The sequence below is a fragment of the Haliotis rubra genome, unplaced genomic scaffold (genome assembly GCF_003918875.1).
Source record: "Haliotis rubra isolate DU_JTF1 unplaced genomic scaffold, ASM391887v1 Scf734, whole genome shotgun sequence".
NCBI lineage: Eukaryota > Metazoa > Mollusca > Gastropoda > Lepetellida > Haliotidae > Haliotis > Haliotis rubra.
In genome coordinates, this window is record NW_025767451.1 from 158,588 (window position 1) to 180,441 (window position 21,854).

At 38.4% G+C, this 21,854-nt stretch overlaps 1 protein-coding gene across 1 annotated transcript in view; it reads right to left on the minus strand.

The window, feature by feature from the left end:
* LOC124259731 (serine/threonine-protein kinase ULK3-like) overlaps nt 1-21,828 on the minus strand; it is a 60,943-nt gene extending 39,115 nt beyond the window's left edge. The window contains exons 1-5 of the mRNA XM_046693921.1: nt 21,698-21,828; nt 13,363-13,503; nt 8,729-8,849; nt 3,398-3,502; nt 774-917 (exon numbers count right to left, since the gene is read on the minus strand). Of these exons, the coding sequence (XP_046549877.1) occupies nt 774-917; nt 3,398-3,502; nt 8,729-8,849; nt 13,363-13,503; nt 21,698-21,808 (622 nt within the window). The 5' untranslated portion in view covers nt 21,809-21,828. The remainder of the gene's footprint in view (nt 1-773; nt 918-3,397; nt 3,503-8,728; nt 8,850-13,362; nt 13,504-21,697) is intronic.
* Between the last annotated feature and the right edge of the window lie 26 nt (nt 21,829-21,854).

Below are 21,854 nucleotides of genomic sequence, written 5' to 3' on the forward strand. Positions count from 1 at the left end.
ACCACAGATCCACCTACCATACAGTATAACACCTACAGACCACAGATCCACCTACCATACAGTATAACACCTATAGACCACAGATCCACCTACCATACAGTATAACACCTATAGACCACAGATCCACCTACCATACAGTATAACACATATAGACCACCAGATCCACCTACCATACAGTATAACACATATAGACCACAGATCCACCTATACAGACCACAGACCACAGATCCACCTACCATACAGGTATAACACATATAGACCACAGATCCACCTACCATACAGTATAACACATATAGACCACAGATCCACCTACCATACAGTATAACATATATAGACCACAGATCCACCTACCATACAGTATAACACCAATAGACCACAGATCCACCTACCATACAGTATAACACCTATAGACCACAGATCCACCTACCATGCAGTACCACAACACCTATAGACCACACAGATCCACCTACAATACAGTATAACACCTATAGACCACAGATCCACCTACCATACAGTATAACACCTATAGACCACAGATCCACCTACCATACAGTATAACACATATAGACCACAGATCCACCTACCATACAGTATAACATCTATAGACCACAGATCCACCTACCATACAGTATAACACCTATAGACCACAGATCACCTATCATACAGTATTACACCTATAGACCACAGATCCACCTACCATACAGTATAACACCTATAGACCACAGATCCACCTACCATACAGTATAACACCTATAGACCACAGATCCACCTACCATACAGTATAACACCTATAGACCACAGATCCACCCTGGCATCATATTCTCCTTTACAGATGATCTCTGGCGCCATGTACAGAGGGGACCCTCTCATCACATTTAAAGCATCACCCTCAAACAAGTGCTTTGCAAATCCAAAGTCTGAAAGAAGAAGGTTTGTAGTGAGAACACATTATACAGGCCTGCTACTCCTGTACTTCAGCTTTCAGTCCATCTGTCTAGTTTTGTGAAAAGTTTATCAATGAACTATTTGGAACCACTTTTATGCTTGTAAAGACATATACTATCCAACTTGTCCTTATCTGCCAATGTTCAAGAGTAAACAACATACTAGTATATATACACCTGGAAAAAGCTATTGGACGACAACTGGGCTACAGTTACTTTCGGTCATCAGCCGACTTGTCGAAAACATCAGATGCCTGGAGATGTGAGAGATCGTCCAAGGCCTGGACAACCCAGGAAGACAACGGACCCGTGATGATCGCCAGCCTGGCGCGTCTGGTAAGCGAGAACCCTTTGCCACAAGTTGGGTTTTGAAGCTGTGGTTACCCTACAGACAATTATCCACCGGAACCGTCAGAAACCGCCTTAGGGCACTTGGTATGAGGTCCAGAAGAGTCATCAAACGTCCTGCTCTGTCTGATCTCCATAAGAGACAACGTCTGGAGTGGTGTATGGCCCGTCGGCAGTGGAACCTGAGGACATGGAGGAGGGTCCACTGGTCAGATGAGAGCAGGTTCCTCCTCCACGTTACAGACGGTCGAATGAGAGTGTGGAGGCATAAAAACATAAAAACACTGCTTATGTGCCCTGGAATATCCACCCTACTGTTCCTTATGGTGGAGGATCGGTTATGATCTGGGGTTGTCTTTCACATGACTGTAAACTTCAAATGGTGACTGTCCGAGGAAATCTTAATGGTCAGCAGTACATCCGGGATATTCTCCATCCAGTTGTCGCGTGCCTCACTTTGACAACCACCCGTTGGCTACTTCGCCCGATATTCATGGGCGACAGCGCCAGGCGCATCGTTCGCTCATGCTGTGACCGCACATCTCCAGAATGAGGCTATCATGACATTACCTTGGCCAGCAATGAGCCCGATTTGAATCCTTTGGAGCACATCTGGGACTTTCTTGGGCGCCCGTGTGAGGTTGAGAGAACCCCCTCTCCAGAAGCTTGCACAGCTGGAAGCTGCTTTGCATGAAGAATGGCGGCAATTGCCCTTGATCGTATCAGAAGGTTTACCAGTAGCATGAGGAGGAGGATTCAAGCTGTCATCCAAACGTGGGGGATACACCCGATACTGATGCCAGACCCATCAGATGTTAACATGTGACATTCCTTGTGCATCATTTCTTGTAATAGTCAGCCATTGACAATGCTACGACCATACTTGTTCAGTGACTATTTTCATCAAAAATCAATAGTGACCAAATCACATTGATTACAGTATTAAAACAACACGAATTGGAATCATTGTCTTGATGTTCATTTGCCAATAGATCGTATGTTTCATAATAGCTAAGGTTCCACTATCTTTGGAATAGTGAAAGAGTTACAGCAAGTTTTGTTTCTCATCATCCAGAATATAGGGGGGGTGCTTAATTAAGTTCCAGGTGTATATATTCTCGGTGAAATTTGACCAGCAGTTTGTTTGAATACAACATGAGTTGTATCTGTTAGCAAGCAGGGATTGGGAAAGGCAGGGGCCATGGGCCATTTTGCACATTAGAATAAAAAATGGCCCTTTAAAATTTTGAAGTTTACTATTGATACAAGGGCAGTGGCCCAGAAAATGGCTAGTAATCCTGAAAATGGGCCGTTGTCAAAGTTCTCCATCCCAATCCTTGAGCAAGGTTCATGAATCTCGATGTATCAGTATTCAGGTAACTCCCCAGAAAGTATTCATCTTGATGGTAGAAGCTTGTGACAGCACACATACCTGCTATCTTGATGGTAGAAGCTTGTGACAGCACACATACCTGCTATCTAGATGGTAGAAGCTTGTGACAGCACACATACCTGCTATCTTGATGGTGGGTAGTGTGACAGCACACATACCTGCTATCTTGATGGTAGAAGCTTGTGACAGCACACATACCTGCTATCTTGATGGTAGAAGCTTGTGACAGCACACATACCTGCTATCTTGATGGTGGGGTGTGTGACAGCACACATACCTGCTATCTTGATGGTGGGGTGTGTGACAGCACACATACCTGCTATCTTGATGGTGGGGTGTGTGACAGCACACATACCTGCTATCTTGATGGTAGAAGCTTGTGACAGCACACATACCTGCTATCTTGATGGTAGAAGCTTGTGACAGCACACATACCTGCTATCTTGATGGTGGGGTGTGTGACAGCACACATACCTGCTATCTTGATGGTAGAAGCTTGTGACAGCACACATACCTGCTATCTTGATTGTAGAAGCTTGTGACAGCACACATACCTGCTATCTTGATGGTGGGGTGTGTGACAGCACACACACCTGCTATCTTGATGGTGGGGTGTGTGACAGCACATATACCTGCTATCTTGATGGTAGAAGCTTGTGACAGCACACATACCTGCTATCTTGATTGTAGAAGCTTGTGACAGCACACATACCTGCTATCTTGATGGTGGGGTGTGTGACCGATGTGAGGAGGATGTTCTGGGGTTTCAGATCCATGTGGGCCACATTCTTGCTCCACAGGTACATCATGGCACCAGCTGAGAGCAGGAGGGATGAGGGTACACATACACTATGTAACAATACCTGCACATACCATGACTGCAAAGCATGAGGGCAATATTTCACCCATTATATTTTAGACATTTATTACTGCCAAAGTTACCAAAAATAAATTGTTTTAAAGCACCCTATTGTTTTGAAACAATGAGTATTACTCATAATTCTTTGAAGTGAACTAGAATCCGAGCTAGATGATTAATTCACAGCTGCATATTATTTTCATTCTATTATCTCCTAATTACAAGATCAATAAAATTCCTATTTCTTTAACATTTGTTTTATTTTCGGGCTCAGGGAACATAAACAAACATAGAGGGTACATCTACCCATATCTCCCTCGTGACCAGTGAACAACTTATATTATACGTAAGATATTTTATCATATTGAATACCCTGTTAAAATTGACCTGCTAGTCATCATTTCCTTGGGTGTGTAAAAATCACCTACAGCAGTGTAATGCTGGTATATTTCCAGGTAGCTATCAACAGATTAAGCTATTTTAGATTCCATGGTGTTTGGACTGAGTTAGTCACCTACCACTAGATCACAGGTTTCAGTCCTTGCTTACACACAAGCAACCTACAGATCTAAAGAACAACTAAAACCCAAACAAAGAAAACACATGTCAAATACTATTGTAAAACAAAAGTCACTGTGTTCTTTAATCTGATTGGTTGAAAAACGTGATCAAATGGTATTAGATTCCCAGAAATTCTCTGCATATTAATACCTACAAACATCGCTCACACCATTGTATTGTTACGTCGTCAGCTGTGATGACGTCATTAAAATCATATTGTGACGTAAAGTCCAGATGCTACCATGGGAGACGGCCGAAACGGCCGGCTGATGACATTTCACTGCTGTACCCGTACTCGATGTCAATGAGAGCAGACACAAAAAACGTGTGTGGACCTTTCGGTTTACTTTTGTGTTTACAATCTCGATAAACATCATGTGTTGGCGAATTTCCGGGTGTTATTGAGTATTTGAAGCAAGGGAATATTTCATTTGAAACCTCCGGCTGACGCCATCGGTTCCAAATGAATTCCCGTGCTTCAAATACTCAATAACACCCGGGAAATTCACCAACACATGATGTTTATCTCCTAAATGATAATTTCTTTTTCTAAAAGCAAGATAGACACTAATTATGGCCCCTCGTCTACCTTTAAATCATACACATTATACTTCAAGTTTAACTTGTCAGAGACCAACAGGAAGATAATGAATTTGGTTCATTGTCAAAGTAACTAAAATACAAGGGATAAAAGGTCACTTGACAGGTTATTCACAAATATCATTTCATGCTATAATACACACCATAATCAACAACACTATGTACAACTCTCTTGTAATATCACCTGGAAATAGTAAAAAGATTTTTCTATGCATTTCTCCTCTGCTTCCTAAACGCTTAGCTGCTCACTCAGTGTTCTGTATCACTATCTCAGTCATTGTAAGGGCAACCATCAGAAGTAATCAATGTGCCACCATCATAACAGTACCACAAACACAGTCTGTTATCTCAGTGTTCTGGGTGATTACACTGATGTATAAATAATACAAGCATATCCAGTGTAGTGGCCTGGTATAACTAGAATCTAAAGTACTGTCTGAAATGCTAGAAAATGCTTTTTAGCCTTAATATCTTTATAAAAGTGATAAATGTACTATGTTGTCAATATATCAACTCGCCTATAGTGTACCTAATTTTTATTTCAATCGATTTAACATTCCCATGCATTTAAAGGGCAGTTTACAGGAGAGAATTTGGTACCAAAACAACAACTCAAGATTTTTTCAGAGTTCAACAACAGAAATCTGAAATGGTCTTTACATTTATGCTAAATAATACAGGTGGTGTAAAAATATGAATTAACATTTTTCTTAAACAAATAAATGTTGAATGTTTGTGTTACTTTACTTAATTATCGTTTCTTTATTGAAGAAATATTAATATAAATCTAGGGGGGTACAAATACATAAATCACTAATTGGCATTGTTATAAATGAAACCCCATCATTAAAACTACTCATTTCGATCTTTAATTAACTTTCTTTGATAAATAAGTTTCCAGTCATGCATGCACATCTTTATCACAGCGTCCACTATGGCCAACTATTTGCAGTCGATTGTTACAAAGGTTTATAAGTTTTTTGTGCTTGAAAAAGACAGAGGTAAACCTTTCATTAGTTTAGAAAGGGTTTATTACAGAGCTGTTGGTATGTCTTACCAACAAGTTTACAATATTGTAAACAAATCAGACAAGACAGGGACCGTCTCAAAAGCAAAACCGGGATGTAAACCATCCTTGACAACTTTGACAAGGGAGTACTTAGACGGGCGGTCTACAAACTTTATGAGAAGAAGAATATATATATTCTAAAGAAGCTACACCAGTGACTTCGTTAAATCTTTGGCCAATGTTCACAACAAGATTAAACTGACCGAATTACATCCATATTTTTGCAATGAAATATACTGTTGACATGCAAAACATTTATTATAACGTTTCACATTTCTACAATCAATCGATAAGATAACACAAGTGATAGGATTCTTTCCAATGTACAGTAATTCGTATGTTTATTTCAAAACAAACACACACGCACGCACACACACACACACACACACACACACATATATATGTATATATATATATATTTAGGATGTGGATATCACATGATCCCTTACATAACCAATACGTATACTATACGTACACATATTCAACATTTTGAAGAAAACATCTACTGAGATGACCCTTCTCCTGAGCGTGCGCTCAGGTGTCAATTTCACCTGTCAATACCGTACATGCTGATGACGTAACACAGGCAGTTAATGTTTGTATCTAATAACGTCCCACTACCCCTTATTTTTCTAAGTGTTTGGTATTTTCATCTGTAAAAACACATTTTAGGGCATGTCTCAAAATTTATTTCCTCGGTCTACATTAGGAAGATGTCTCTTAAAGTGATATTTGTTATTTAAGTAACTGTAATACCTCTGAATTTTAAATATAAGTCAAAAAGCATTTTTCTAGCATTTCTGACAGTACTTTAGTTATTTCACAATCATTAAACCTTAAAGGCCACAATGTAGCAATACAATGTATATTTAGATATAGATTCTCCAATATATCCAGCACACACCTACATCAGTATATGACAAGAATAGAGACAGGTGAAGCTGTTCAAACAGCACTCTACATGTCATCTGTACTCTAAGTCTTTCATTGAGCAAACACAATGACCAAATAAATCAATACCCCAGATCAAAGGTAAACATGCATTACTGATGACTGATGTCGCTAACAACAGACACAATCATTCTGATGTGTTCAATGTGCAACCAACGTGCAAATGAAAGTCACATGTCAATGTCCATAAAGCGCATGTAGTTAATGATCTCTGATTAAAGTGGAAGGTGATGGAAACAGGTCGTAACACAATACTGAACTTCAACATAGTTACACATACAGTGAGATAAAGACATTGTAACACTGACAAATAGTGAAATACACACATTCATTCTGTAACTACTTAATATTTGATTTACTACACCCTTACTATAGTTTGGCATGAAATGCATGTGGACCTGTTCTTTTGTAAATACATGTATCTCTTCATCCAATGACCCAATCGATCTCAAACTGTGCAAGTGGATGTTTTATCAGACAACCTAATCACATTGTAAATCACCGATTTTATGCATTTGTATTAAAGAATCTGTCTATGTAACTGTCAACAAAATAAACAGCAGAACGCAGACGGCTTGCAGAGGGAGGGAGCCAATGACCTGTAACAGCGGCAGTGTTGGGTCATAAAGGCAAATGCACGTGCAGTTCATGATAGTTACCTACGCACTGCACAGTGATAGACCGTTTGGATCATTCACATTGACTACTTCTAGCTGTCATCATGAAAGCTTATTCAGATGATGCTAAACGTTTAATTAGAAATGTGTTGAATGTTTTTTAAAAAGAGGGCAAACGTAGCAAACCGATTTATAAGGTGTCAGATTACATGAAATGTACAACTTTTGCTCTTGGCATGAAAAAGAACATTGTGCTAAAAATTGTGAAAAATAAACCAACAACCAATAAACAAAACCTTGTACAAAAAGGTAGGCATCCAAAGTTAGATTCTTTTAACATCAGGGTCATCAGAGATGTCATTCGCCGGCTATTTGCAAAATTTAAAGATTTTAACCTACAGAATAATTCTCACTAATGGGTTTTGTGGTTAATGTTGAACAACTCAGAGAAACAAACTCCGTATGATGGTTAACAGCTGGCACCCACTTTACCCTATTCACGACCTGTGACACCTCTTCATACCTGTCAGGTGCATAGCTGACCTACATTGACGAACGTTGACCTTTATGACCCAACACTGCCGCTGTTACAGGTCATTGGCTCCCTCCCTCTGCAAGCCATCTGCGTTCTGCTGTTTATTTTGTTGACAGTTACATAGACAGATTCTTTAATACAAATGCATAAAATCGGTGATTTACAATGTGATTAGGTTGTCTGACAAAACATCCACTTGCACAGTTTGAGATCGATTGGGTCATTGGATGAAGAGATATTTACAAAAAAACGGGTCCACATGCATTTCATGCCAAACTATAGTTTGAGCAAGCCATGACCTGACTGGAGGAGATGGATAAATACATGGATATATGGATAGAAAGATGGATAATTTTGTCCAAAGTTAATTTGAAAGTTGACAATGTGACACATGTTCTGTAGACAAAACACTGCTTAGTAACATCAGAGTTGGATCTAGGTTTTCTGAGTGGGGCTTCCTGAGTGAGCCTTCCTTCCTTCCTTCCTGAATGAATGAGTGATTGAAAGAGTGAGCTGGGCATGGTGCCTGTTAGGAAAGTATTTCAGTAACATCACAGAGTAAGTGAATGAATAGGCGGGAGGGTTGGTCTGGTTGGGTGAAGTGGAGTGAGTGAAGGACACTGTTTCAATCCTATCATGACCTGTGTAGTTCTGGGTTAGATTTACAGACCGCTGCCATATAGCTGGAATATTGCTGAATCAAACATTAAACAACAGACAAACACATCAAGGCTTATGAGCTTACTATGGAAATAAAAGTCCTTAATTGTTTACCACTTTAGCAAAACCCACTAGCTGACAAACAAACACTGATAATTAGATTGAAAATGGGCTGTAAAAATATAACATACCTAGTTGCTGCAGAAACCTTTTCACCAGATGTTCAGGTAGACGACGGCGTTTGCGTATGAAGTGTGAGAAGTCCCCACCGCTGCAGTGTTCCATGATCAGGTAGATGTAGGAATCATCCCACTGAGGAGGAGGACAGGGCAGTGTTACATGGACATGCTGATATCTACTGATTCTCACCACAGTGAACTACCGAGGGAGACTGACAGTACTTCAGAGTAAGTGTTACTTCACTTGATTCAAATAACAGCTTTCTCTAATTATTTCATGTTTCCAGATAAATACTATATTTCATCATTAAGTTACATGTCATAATAGACTGGTATATTCACCCATTATTATTCCCTTATACACAATACTTCAAAATAACCTACCCTACATCAGAACGAAGTAAATTTCTGTGTAAAGTATGACATATAACATATATAACAAGGATGTCTTGTCTATAACCCACCTGGAAGTCTCTCAACTCTACAATATATACCTGTACTGATAACACTAGGATGTCTTGTCTATAACCCACCTGGAAGTCTCTCAACTCTACAATATATACCTGTACTGATAATAACACTAGGATGTCTTGTCTATAACCCACCTGGAAGTCTCTCAACTCTACAATATATACCTGTACTGATAACACTAGGATGTCTTGTCTATAACCCACCTGGAAGTCTCTCAACTCTACAATATATACCTGTACTGATAACACTAGGATGTCTTGTCTATAACCCACCTGGAAGTCTCTCAACTCTACAATATATACCTGTACTGATAACACTAGGATGTCTTGTCTATAACCCACCTGGAAGTCTCTCAACTCTACAATATATACCTGTACTGATAACACTAGGATGTCTTGTCTATAACCCACCTGGAAGTCTCTCAACTCTACAATATATACCTGTACTGATAACACTAGGATGTCTTGTCTATAACCCACCTGGAAGTCTCTCAACTCTACAATATATACCTGTACTGATAACACTAGGATGTCTTGTCTATAACCCACCTGGAAGTCTCTCAACTCTACAATATATACCTGTACTGATAACACTAGGATGTCTTGTCTATAACCCACCTGGAAGTCTCTCAACTCTACAATATATACCTGTACTGATAACACTAGGATGTCTTGTCTATAACCCACCTGGAAGTCTCTCAACTCTACAATATATACCTGTACTGATAACACTAGGATGTCTTGTCTATAACCCACCTGGAAGTCTCTCAACTCTACAATATATACCTGTACTGATAACACTAGGATGTCTTGTCTATAACCCACCTGGAAGTCTCTCAACTCTACAATATATACCTGTACTGATAACACTAGGATGTCTTGTCTATAACCCACCTGGAAGTCTCTCAACTCTACAATATATACCTGTACTGATAACACTAGGATGTCTTGTCTATAACCCACCTGGAAGTCTCTCAACTCTACAATATATACCTGTACTGATAACACTAGGATGTCTTGTCTATAACCCACCTGGAAGTCTCTCAACTCTACAATATATACCTGTACTGATAACACTAGGATGTCTTGTCTATAACCCACCTGGAAGTCTCTCAACTCTACAATATATACCTGTATAACTGATAACACTAGGATGTCTTGTCTATAACCCACCTGGAAGTCTCTCAACTCTACAATATATACCTGTACTGATAACACTAGGATGTCTTGTCTATAACCCACCTGGAAGTCTCTCAACTCTACAATATATACCTGTACTGATAACACTAGGATGTCTTGTCTATAACCCACCTGGAAGTCTCTCAACTCTACAATATATACCTGTACTGATAACACTAGGATGTCTTGTCTATAACCCACCTGGAAGTCTCTCAACTCTACAATATATACCTGTACTGATAACACTAGGATGTCTTGTCTATAACCCACCTGGAAGTCTCTCAACTCTACAATATATACCTGTACTGATAACACTAGGATGTCTTGTCTATAACCCACCTGGAAGTCTCTCAACTCTACAATATATACCTGTACTGATAACACTAGGATGTCTTGTCTATAACCCACCTGGAAGTCTCTCAACTCTACAATATATACCTGTACTGATAACACTAGGAGGATGTCTTGTCTATAACCCACCTGGAAGTCTCTCAACTCTACAATATATACCTGTACTGATAACACTAGGATGTCTTGTCTATAACCCACCTGGAAGTCTCTCAACTCTACAATATATACCTGTACTGATAACACTAGGATGTCTTGTCTATAACCCACCTGGAAGTCTCTCAACTCTACAATATATACCTGTACTGATAACACTAGGATGTCTTGTCTATAACCCACCTGGAAGTCTCTCAACTCTACAATATATACCTGTACTGATAACACTAGGATGTCTTGTCTATAACCCACCTGGAAGTCTCTCAACTCTACAATATATACCTGTACTGATAACACTAGGATGTCTTGTCTATAACCCACCTGGAAGTCTCTCAACTCTACAATATATACCTGTACTGATAACACTAGGATGTCTTGTCTATAACCCACCTGGAAGTCTCTCAACTCTACAATATATACCTGTACTGATAACACTAGGATGTCTTGTCTATAACCCACCTGGAAGTCTCTCAACTCTACAATATATACCTGTACTGATAACACTAGGATGTCTTGTCTATAACCCACCTGGAAGTCTCTCAACTCTACAATATATACCTGTACTGATAACACTAGGATGTCTTGTCTATAACCCACCTGGAAGTCTCTCAACTCTACAATATATACCTGTACTGATAACACTAGGATGTCTTGTCTATAACCCACCTGGAGTCTCTCAACTCTACAATATATACCTGTACTGATAACACAAGGATGTCTTGTCTATAACCCACCTGGAAGTCTCTCAACTCTACAATATATACCTGTACTGATAACACTAGGATGTCTTGTCTATAACCCACCTGGAAGTCTCTCAACTCTACAATATACCTGTACTGAAAACACTAGGATGTCTTGTCTATAACTCACTTCACTAACTGAAAAACTCTACAATGATATGCCTGTACTGAAGACACTAGGATGTCTTGTCTATATGATATATTAGTCTCTCAACTCTACAATATAGTTGCATCATGTTATAACACTAGGATGTCTGTCAATAACCCACCTGGAAGTCTCTCAACTCTACAATATATACCTGTACTGATAACACTAGGATGTCTTGTCTATAACCCACCTGGAGATGATTGTACAATATATACCTGTATGAAGCAATCTCGATGAGATCTTCAATATATACCTGTACTGATAACACTAGGATGTCTTGTCTATAACCCACCTGGAAGTCTCTCAACTCTACAATATATACCTGTACTGATAACACTAGGATGTCTTGTCTATAACCCACCTGGAAGTCTCTCAACTCTACAATATATACCTGTACTGATAACACTAGGATGTCTTGTCTATAACCCACCTGGAAGTCTCTCAACTCTACAATATATACCTGTACTGATAACACTAGGATGTCTTGTCTATAACCCACCTGGAAGTCTCTCAACTCTACAATATATACCTGTACTGATAACACTAGGATGTCTTGTCTATAACCCACCTGGAAGTCTCTCAACTCTACAATATATACCTGTACTGATAACACTAGGATGTCTTGTCTATAACCCACCTGGAAGTCTCTCAACTCTACAATATATACCTGTACTGATAACACTAGGATGTCTTGTCTATAACCCACCTGGAAGTCTCTCAACTCTACAATATATACCTGTACTGATAACACTAGGATGTCTTGTCTATAACCCACCTGGAAGTCTCTCAACTCTACAATATATACCTGTACTGATAACACTAGGATGTCTTGTCTATAACCCACCTGGAAGTCTCTCAACTCTACAATATATACCTGTACTGATAACACACTAGGATGTCTTGTCTATAACCCACCTGGAAGTCTCTCAACTCTACAATATATACCTGTACTGATAACACTAGGATGTCTTGTCTATAACCCACCTGGAAGTCTCTCAACTCTACAATATATACCTGTACTGATAACACAAGGATGTCTTGTCTATAACCCACCTGGAAGTCTCTCAACTCTACAATATATACCTGTACTGATAACACTAGGATGTCTTGTCTATAACCCACCTGGAAGTCTCTCAACTCTACAATATATACCTGTACTGATAACACTAGGATGTCTTGTCTATAACCCACCTGGAAGTCTCTCAACTCTACAATATATACCTGTACTGATAACACTAGGATGTCTTGTCTATAACCCACCTGGAAGTCTCTCAACTCTACAATATATACCTGTACTGATAACACTAGGATGTCTTGTCTATAACCCACCTGGAAGTCTCTCAACTCTACAATATATACCTGTACTGATAACACTAGGATGTCTTGTCTATAACCCACCTGGAAGTCTCTCAACTCTACAATATATACCTGTACTGATAACACTAGGATGTCTTGTCTATAACCCACCTGGAAGTCTCTCAACTCTACAATATATACCTGTACTGATAACACTAGGATGTCTTGTCTATAACCCACCTGGAAGTCTCTCAACTCTACAATATATACCTGTACTGATAACACTAGGATGTCTTGTCTATAACCCACCTGGAAGTCTCTCAACTCTACAATATTTGGATGCTTCAGCTTCTTCAGCAGCTCAATCTCAGTGAGGAGATTCTCTGTTGAGGCCTTATTTAAACTGGACTTCAATACACATTTTATTGCCACAACTTCTCGAATACCTATCTGAAACAGCAATCACTGTGAATAAAATCACAAGCAAATAGCACATATGGATATAAGGACTCACTGTGATATGAAACACATCTGGATAGTAAAGTGACATTCACAAAACAATTCTTGAATAAAAGCCTGAAAGCACAACACTTGAGAGTGTCTGTCCAGTGTGGTGGGGTAGCCTAGTGGTCAAAGTGTTCACTCGTCATGCTGTTCACCTGGGCTCAATTCCCTACATGGGTACAATGTTTGAAGCCCATTTCTGATGTCCCAGTTGGATATTGCTGGAATGTTGCTAAAAGCCATGTGAAACCATACCACTCACTCACTTGCCAAATTCAACAGTTATGCAGTTTTTATTACAAAGAGTGGAAGGAAGGACATGCAGGTCTGAGATTATCACCACTAGGATAAAACCAGCATAACTAGGGTGAACTACCCATGATCATAGGATTCTGGTGTCCCCAATGGATGTAACTCTAAATAGGAGGAAGAGATATGAAACCAAACACTTTTGGTTGAAATGAGTTAACCAATGATTGCTGACTTTCAAGTACAGCATAACAAAATGTTTATTGAGTCCTAACAACTTTTTGTACATTTTAGTCAAAATGCATGTACTGACTGACTGAGTTTGGTTTTAAGCCGCTTTTAGCAATATTCCAGCAATATCACGGTGGGGGACACCAGAAATGGGCTTCACTCATTGTACCCATGTGGGGATTCGAACCCGGGTCTTCGGCGTGACGAGCTAACGCTTTAACCACTAGACTACCCCACCGCCCCCCGAAATGCATGTAACTTACAATGGTTACAACAAACTAAAATTAGTGGTCCCTTTGAGTGTGTTATAACTGTAGTTATTGCATATAAAATGTTACAAGTTTCATGGGACACAAAATGTTGCATTCTTTACTCCTACTGATTGGAAATGGATGAATTTACCAACACAGCAAGTCCTGTCAGATCTAAGAAGGTATGGCTGTTTAAATAATTAATTTTGATCAAAATTGTACATTTCAACTTACATAACTAGCATGTTATTTTGGTAAGAAATACAATCCAGGTTCAGCATGTCAGTGTTTGCTTTTATTCACTCTTACACTGAAATCTATGCAGAGTTCTAAGATGCCTAGCGGTTAGAACAATCGAAAAAAAATACATTATCACACAATAAAGGTATAGTTTTTTGATGACGTAACAATTGAATGACGTTATCCCGTCACTGCGCCATTCTAGTGTGCCCCCTCGTAATCGAACCATTTTACATTACGTCACAATGTCAGCGACGTCAAGATGCATGTCAGTTGTCATCGCCTCGTACGACATCCTACAGTAAACTACACCGTTGCATCCAGTTTCTTGGTTTGCTGTTGCTTCACGCAGCTAACATCACTGGTGGAAACATTACGTTTATGTTTTCACGGACGGTTAAAATGTGTCATTTCGACTCACAAGTTTTCAGCGACGCGGTAGCGTTAAGTAATGTTTACATTCCACAATGCAATTGTGGAATGTAAACTTGACTACTCAACTTCCTCTGGATGTACTGATCTAAACTTACGCTGGTAGTAGAAATGCAGCGTTCATATTGCCCCATATGGTTTCACGTTAATGACAGATGTAATTAAAATAATTCAGAGAAGATATTTAATCTGAGCGTAAACCGTCATCAAACTGTTATCATTTGTTTTTCTGGTAGCGTTCGTCTTAGCGTAGGGGGGCAGACACATCAATAGAACATAGCACCAGTTAGCCCTGTCGCGAGGATTCTTAATTTAGGTCACCCGACACCGTCGTTTGTTTTCTGCCTTAAATTAATCGTAATTATCTTTAGAAAGTATTAAATTTGGCATCTTAGAAAGAAACACTTAGCCCTACCACCATGTATAGTGTAATAAAACACACTTTAAGCCCTGAACTATTATAGCGTTAAAGCACTTTCGGACGCCAAAGCGTCCTCGTGCTTTAACTATAATAGTTCAGGGCAAAAGTGTGTTTTATTACACTATACATGGTGGTAGAGCGAAGTGTATTTCTTAAATACGACATCAGTAGAAATCTGTGAAATCAAGAGGAGCAGTATACAGGCAACCTGCCTGGGGCCCAAATCTTACTGAGAGTCTCCTGGGATAGACCAAAGTAAATCCCTGATTATACTGAAGATACTGTTCATATGAAAACAGATCCCATGAGAAATCTTCATTAATTCTGTATTTGTATATTCCCATAACAGTGAATAATCAATGCTTAACTACTTCATCGGCTGTTGCTATTGACACCCAGATATATCTGCAGAGTATCAATCTTGACGTAATGTTCTTCAGTCTCCAGATTATCAGTGTTTCCCTTATCCAGTATTTACTGGACTTTGACTGGTACAAAGTTAGAATGTCCGGTAATTTCAAAAGCTGTTGGTCATCGTGTCTAGCAAATTTTAAAATCAATGTTCTAATTACCTCTGTCAATTTTATTTCTCCTAAAAAAGATTATGTTTTCACAATGACACCGAGGTGTCAAATAAAAAATAGCAGTTTTGGAAAATCCCAGGCTAAAAATAGCGGCATTGACGCATTGCGATACCCTCTACATTTCTGATTGGTTGTTTGGGTGCAAGGTCATGCGCATAATGAAAAGCATGATCACTTGTCCAGTGAAATTTACAAACGACTGGTATTCGAAATGCTAGCCGGGTCACAATGTACAGCTGTAAAAAATGACAGCAGAAACACTGGGTTATATGAGGTTGGAACAAATGTCAGCAACAAGTTTTGAAATGGCTAATTTTGACAGTCTGAGAAAATACTCCTGATTTCCTGACTATATGGGTCATTTTCAAAATTGGTAGGATTTTCTGTCCGTTCCAAATAAAAAAAACCTCTGTTAACTTAAAAGGATTTTTTGTGCTAGAAAACATATTTAGATGTTTACTAGTCAGTAAATGTGGTATATCATTAGTCTTGTCATTTTGAAATTTATATTTAGCCACATTTTAGGGTCAAAATTGGCAGATTTGCTCTGTCCGGAGGTGACGGTCCTAATATCAATGTTCACAAATAATGTAAATTTAAATGCAAATAAACAAACTAATTCATATTATGCCAATTAGGATTGAACAGGCATACTCAAACTGCATTTAATTTTTTTTTAACTTAAAAAAGTTTTTTTCTACAAATTGTAACATGCTTGTCCTGTGATTTTGTGTCCTGACCGTTACCAGTGTATGAACTTCCTGCAATAATTTCCCCCTGGAGCTGGATTGTAATTCAACTTCCTGTGTCTGCTTGAGCTAGCCCCTGTGCATGTGACAGCAGATGAAATAATGAAATTCAACACATTTTGTTTTTTAAAATTTCAACGGATATGTTGCCCAGAAATGGAAGAGGTGGAAGGCATGTCCTTTGAAATCTTTTAGGGATCATTCATTTTTTTTATTTTAGATTTACTTACAAATTGTCTTGACCGTTACTGTCCAAACCGTTACCATTCTGCAAAGTAACGGTTTGGACAGTCCTTGTAACGGTCTGGACAAAATGATTTGTATTTCAAAACGTTGTTCATTAATATTTGAAATAAAACAAATTTATAATTACTTTAAGGGTTAAGATAAGTTTAAGCATTGACTTTTACTGTTCAAAGGAGTTTTGATGTAGTAGCATAAAAAACACAGTCTCTAGTAACGGTTGGACAAATAATAGTAACAGTCTGGACATATCTTTAATAAATTTCAATTTTAAAGAATATGTTCCATGGTGTGTTTTCTATTTACTTATCTATCTGCTTTAAATAATAAAAACCACGTTAAGTTTCTATTTTCTATAAGATCTATAGTTTTTATGAATTAAAGGTAACGGTTAGGACATCTATGGTAACAGTTTGGACAAAATGTAGTAACGGTAAACAACTTTCAGTATTCCAACCTTTAAATTTTTTTTGGGTGTAAACTGTTTTAACTTTAACTGTGAGATATGTAAGGCTACCATTTACTTTGAATATTTGCTAGGTGCTAATATGTTGGCCAAACCTTTGTATTTGATAAATATGTGTTACCATCTCACGATTAACAAAAACTAAAGGTATCCGAGTGAATGAAAGAAGTATATTTCGTGGAGACTAATATTGCACCATAATATCAACAGCAAAATGATATCTATGCAGTGGCCTGTGTAGCATGACCATGTGTACAGTATCATAGTTGTTGCAGTACCTTTCAGAATTTAATCTTTTGCAACTTTTTAGAGGGATAACATTTGTTTGTTACACTGATGTCCTGACCGTTACCAATAATGTCACAACCGTTACTATTCATTCAATTTTCGTTCCCCAATTGCACTCTTCTTTAGATTATAAGTGATTTTCAACCTAGACAGGTGTGTTTTTCTATTCTTTAGAAGCTACAGTTTGTTTTTATTCAAAAGCCTAAATTCATTCACAAGTTTCATATTGATATAACAAATGTCCAAACCGTTACCACAGCATGGAAGAAAACATGTCACATTTGTTACAAGTTACAATTTCTAATACACATTTCACTGTCTGTCCAAAATAGGGTTAGCAATTGAAGTAAATGATATCATTTTTTTCCTTTCATGTTACCTGTTTCTATGTTGAATTAAATTGTTTAAGCTTTATGTCCAGCCCGTTACCATTCCTGTCCAAACCGTTACCACTATTGTCCTAACCGTTACTGGTGTTAATTGACTGCTCTAATTAATTCATGATAATACATGAAACACTCCTCTTTATGCTGGTGTCATCAAAAGATGTCCTGGGCTTAGTAGCTGATGTTTATTTTAGACAATTTTACCTGTTGAAAGCTATATGCATAATTATGTTTTAGAAAAATGCAATTATTTTGTGGTAAATAAATGAAAGATACAAAATAACACTTTCAAGATTCATGATAATAGTTTTTACCTTCAAGTTTGATTAAAAAAAGCTGTGTAATGCCATCTTTAAAAGATTTTCATGTTTGTATTATTGAATAATTAAGTATTTGAGATTTCATTTGAATAAAAACTAAATCAATTTTCAGGAGTTTGATTTTACTGTAATAATGATTTGAAAATCCTACCAATTTTGACAATGACCCATATAATAATGTGTTGTGACTGGACTGTCCTGGTGATGCATGCTGCTTGAGAAATGTTATTTTGTTCCTCCTCTGCCTCTGTAGAGTTAGTCCCTCAAAACCAGATGCCTCCAGTGTAAGGACTTCAGTGTAAGCAATTCTACGGACACTTCAAAATGAGTTTCCTTGTGGACCTTGACCAGGATGGATCAGATGGCATCATTAAAAAGATATTTTGTTAACCAGGGCTGACGAACGAGTTCTAGCTTGAAATACTCATCCCACCTGCTGTGATGTTGGGGGCCATGTCACCTGTCAGCAGTCATATATCCCAAAATGTAGGGAATCTGGCCGATCATGCCTCCATGAATAAGGACAATAGCATCTCATATGTGGGCCTTTTCCAAGTAGCAGCGTGAGTGAGGGTCATCGAAGTAGACTGGATCAATGAACTGATCAGATGGACTGACGAACTTGGTGGATTGTTCGACAAACCAACTGAAGCTATCAGCGAATCGTCTGTAGGGAACAATGAACCCTGAGCAGGGATGGATGAACCAGTAGGATTTGCCAATCCTGTCACAATGACCACTCCTGATGTTAACGTAGCAGCAGGTATCCAAGAAGGACATGGTGTACCCAGAAAGTGATATTGGCCTCCCGAGAAAGGGACACAAGGAATCATCCACCAAGCTATCATCTGGAGGCGTAGGATTTGGCGAACTCATCTTGGATAGGGGAATCTTTATCATAGAGTATCAGGTCCAACTGAAATACCTTGCAGTCACTGCATGCAATGTGATGGTCATATGCTGAAAACATCTGTTTACATGTAGCACAGAAATGCCTTTTCCTTCCCCTTTCTGCTTGTTCTTTATAGAAAACTTCTTAGATAAACATGATATCTAACTACAAAACATCTACAGATACCTGGAATTATCTGATGGAAATTTTTTCTATCTTTGGCAGGTCACCTTTACTCAACAGTGACAAAAAAGAGAATGACTTAAGAGACCGTCACGTGGTCAGCCAGGGCAAAAAAATTGTGCATAGGCTTCTTATGACTGTCTACAACAATAGATGGAGCTGGAGTGAGGTGCTAGAGGCTTTTGAATTTTGTTCAAGGTTGTTTCCAACTCCATAAGTAACTAAATTGTTGCATAATCTAAATTATTGTACACTGGAACTCTCTGTTATCGCGGTACGTGAAAACATCGGGAAAGCAGAAACACCATGCCCCGCATTGCCTGTGTACATATGCAAATTACGTAAAATAAATCCATTGCTCTTGAAAAAGTCATTTATTTCATTGGAATCTCATGTCTAATCACAGAAATATTAATGTATTCATCTTTTCAGTAAGTTTTGGAACATTTTGAAACTAGTATGACCCCTGCTGCCATTACATCTAGCATTAATCAAAATTGACTTAGTCAAGAGTAATCCTGCGACAACTATAAGGGCATTTGCATATTTTCTGTCCTAAAAATATAACAGGAAGTGACGTATTATGCAACGTCACCCTGCACACGGCAGCAAATTGTATTGTATGTTTTAAGGCGGCAAAACATTATTTTGTTACATTATTGTTTTCTTGTATCCAAATGAATTGACGTTTCAGATGTTTTGGTTAAAAACATGATGATATTACTAATGTGAATGAAATTCCTAAATAGTTTTAAATAATCAAACTATTTAGATTTGTTACTTGTCTTAGGGACTGTTCATAATTTATGGTGGGTGGAGTGTGATGATGATGGTTTTTTATGGAGAAGCATGTACAATGTGAATGAACCCCCCTAAGATTTATGTACAAAGTAAGTGACCTCCCACCCCCACCCCCGACATGTCATGTACAAAATCAATGACCCACCATCCCCCATAATTTTTAAGCATAATTTTAAAAATATTTTCATGTACAAAATAGCTGACTCCCCCTAGAATGTGTGTACAAAATTGATGATCCCCCCTATCTTACAAGAACAAAATGGGTGACCCCCCCTTAAAATCATCATCACCCCACAGCCATAATTTATGAACGGTCCCTTAGTAAGCGTTTCACAGTGTCATTTGCTTGTACCACGTGCCATAGGAAGAAAATAGCAATACCGCGATAATAAAGTTGCTTCAATTTCCACGATTGCTGCGATCATATAGAGTTGCAACTATGTGCCACATTGTTTGTGACAGAAATGAAGATTAAACTTCAGTCAACTGAAAATATATATAAAATGCCAAATGTTAGTAGCCGTTCATAATCCCGATGGCGAAAACATTAACTACCGCGATAACAGAGGGTCCCATGATAACACCTGTTTGAATGCGAAGTCTTGGGAAGTGAACTGCACGGCATATGACTTTAGATCATGATACATTCACTTTGCTGAAGCATGAAAAGAGTGTTGCAGATTTGGATCGGGGATCTATTAATGGCACAGCTCACAGCTCTCACTGTGCAGGGGTGGAAATAACCCATTGCCCGACGTCCCAGTCTAGTGTTTTTTCTGTCGGGCAAGCAAATTTGTATATCATGCTGTACTGGTGTCCAGTTGACTTTCCAATGTTAATTATGTTGTTTATTTAAAAATCAAGAAGAAAATAGGCCGGTATAGTGGAAAAATTACCAGGGCAAGTGATTTTACACGTGCCATTGTACCGGAGTACACTAGCAATTTTAAAGTTAATTCCACCCCTGTCTGTGAAGTGACAAGTCAATATCGAAATTGTTCATAGGGTACAGCACTGGGATACACAGTAATACGATGTTTTATGATTTCAATCAAAGACGTATACAATTCGTCTTTTTAATGAAAATACTTCAAAATAGTGTTAAAACCTGTTAATGATAACTCTCATAGTTACGGCAAACAAACTACAATTTTATATTAGATGAAGTTTCCTTGTATATAGCTGAAAACATAACACTGCAAAGTGACACTGCATAACGAAATGCATGTGATGATGACCAACTACACTCCATGCATTGTCCTTGATGATCATAACCATATATATTGATAACAAACTTTCAAGAAAAGCGCTGTCCAGAGCTTTCAAAACTTAGCGTTGCACGGATAGATTAGTTTAAATAGATACTTGAAAACAACAAAACATTGACGGGACTACGATCGATACCTTTCTATAGGCTTTGTACACCGTGGCATAGGTTCCACTGCCAAGTTTCTCCGTGAAAACATAATCTTTTAAGTTAGGAACTGCGGTGCTAGCAGACGAAGATTTAGCCATTTCCGTGTTGCATTTTCTTACCTCCGGAAACTAAAGAGCTAATTGA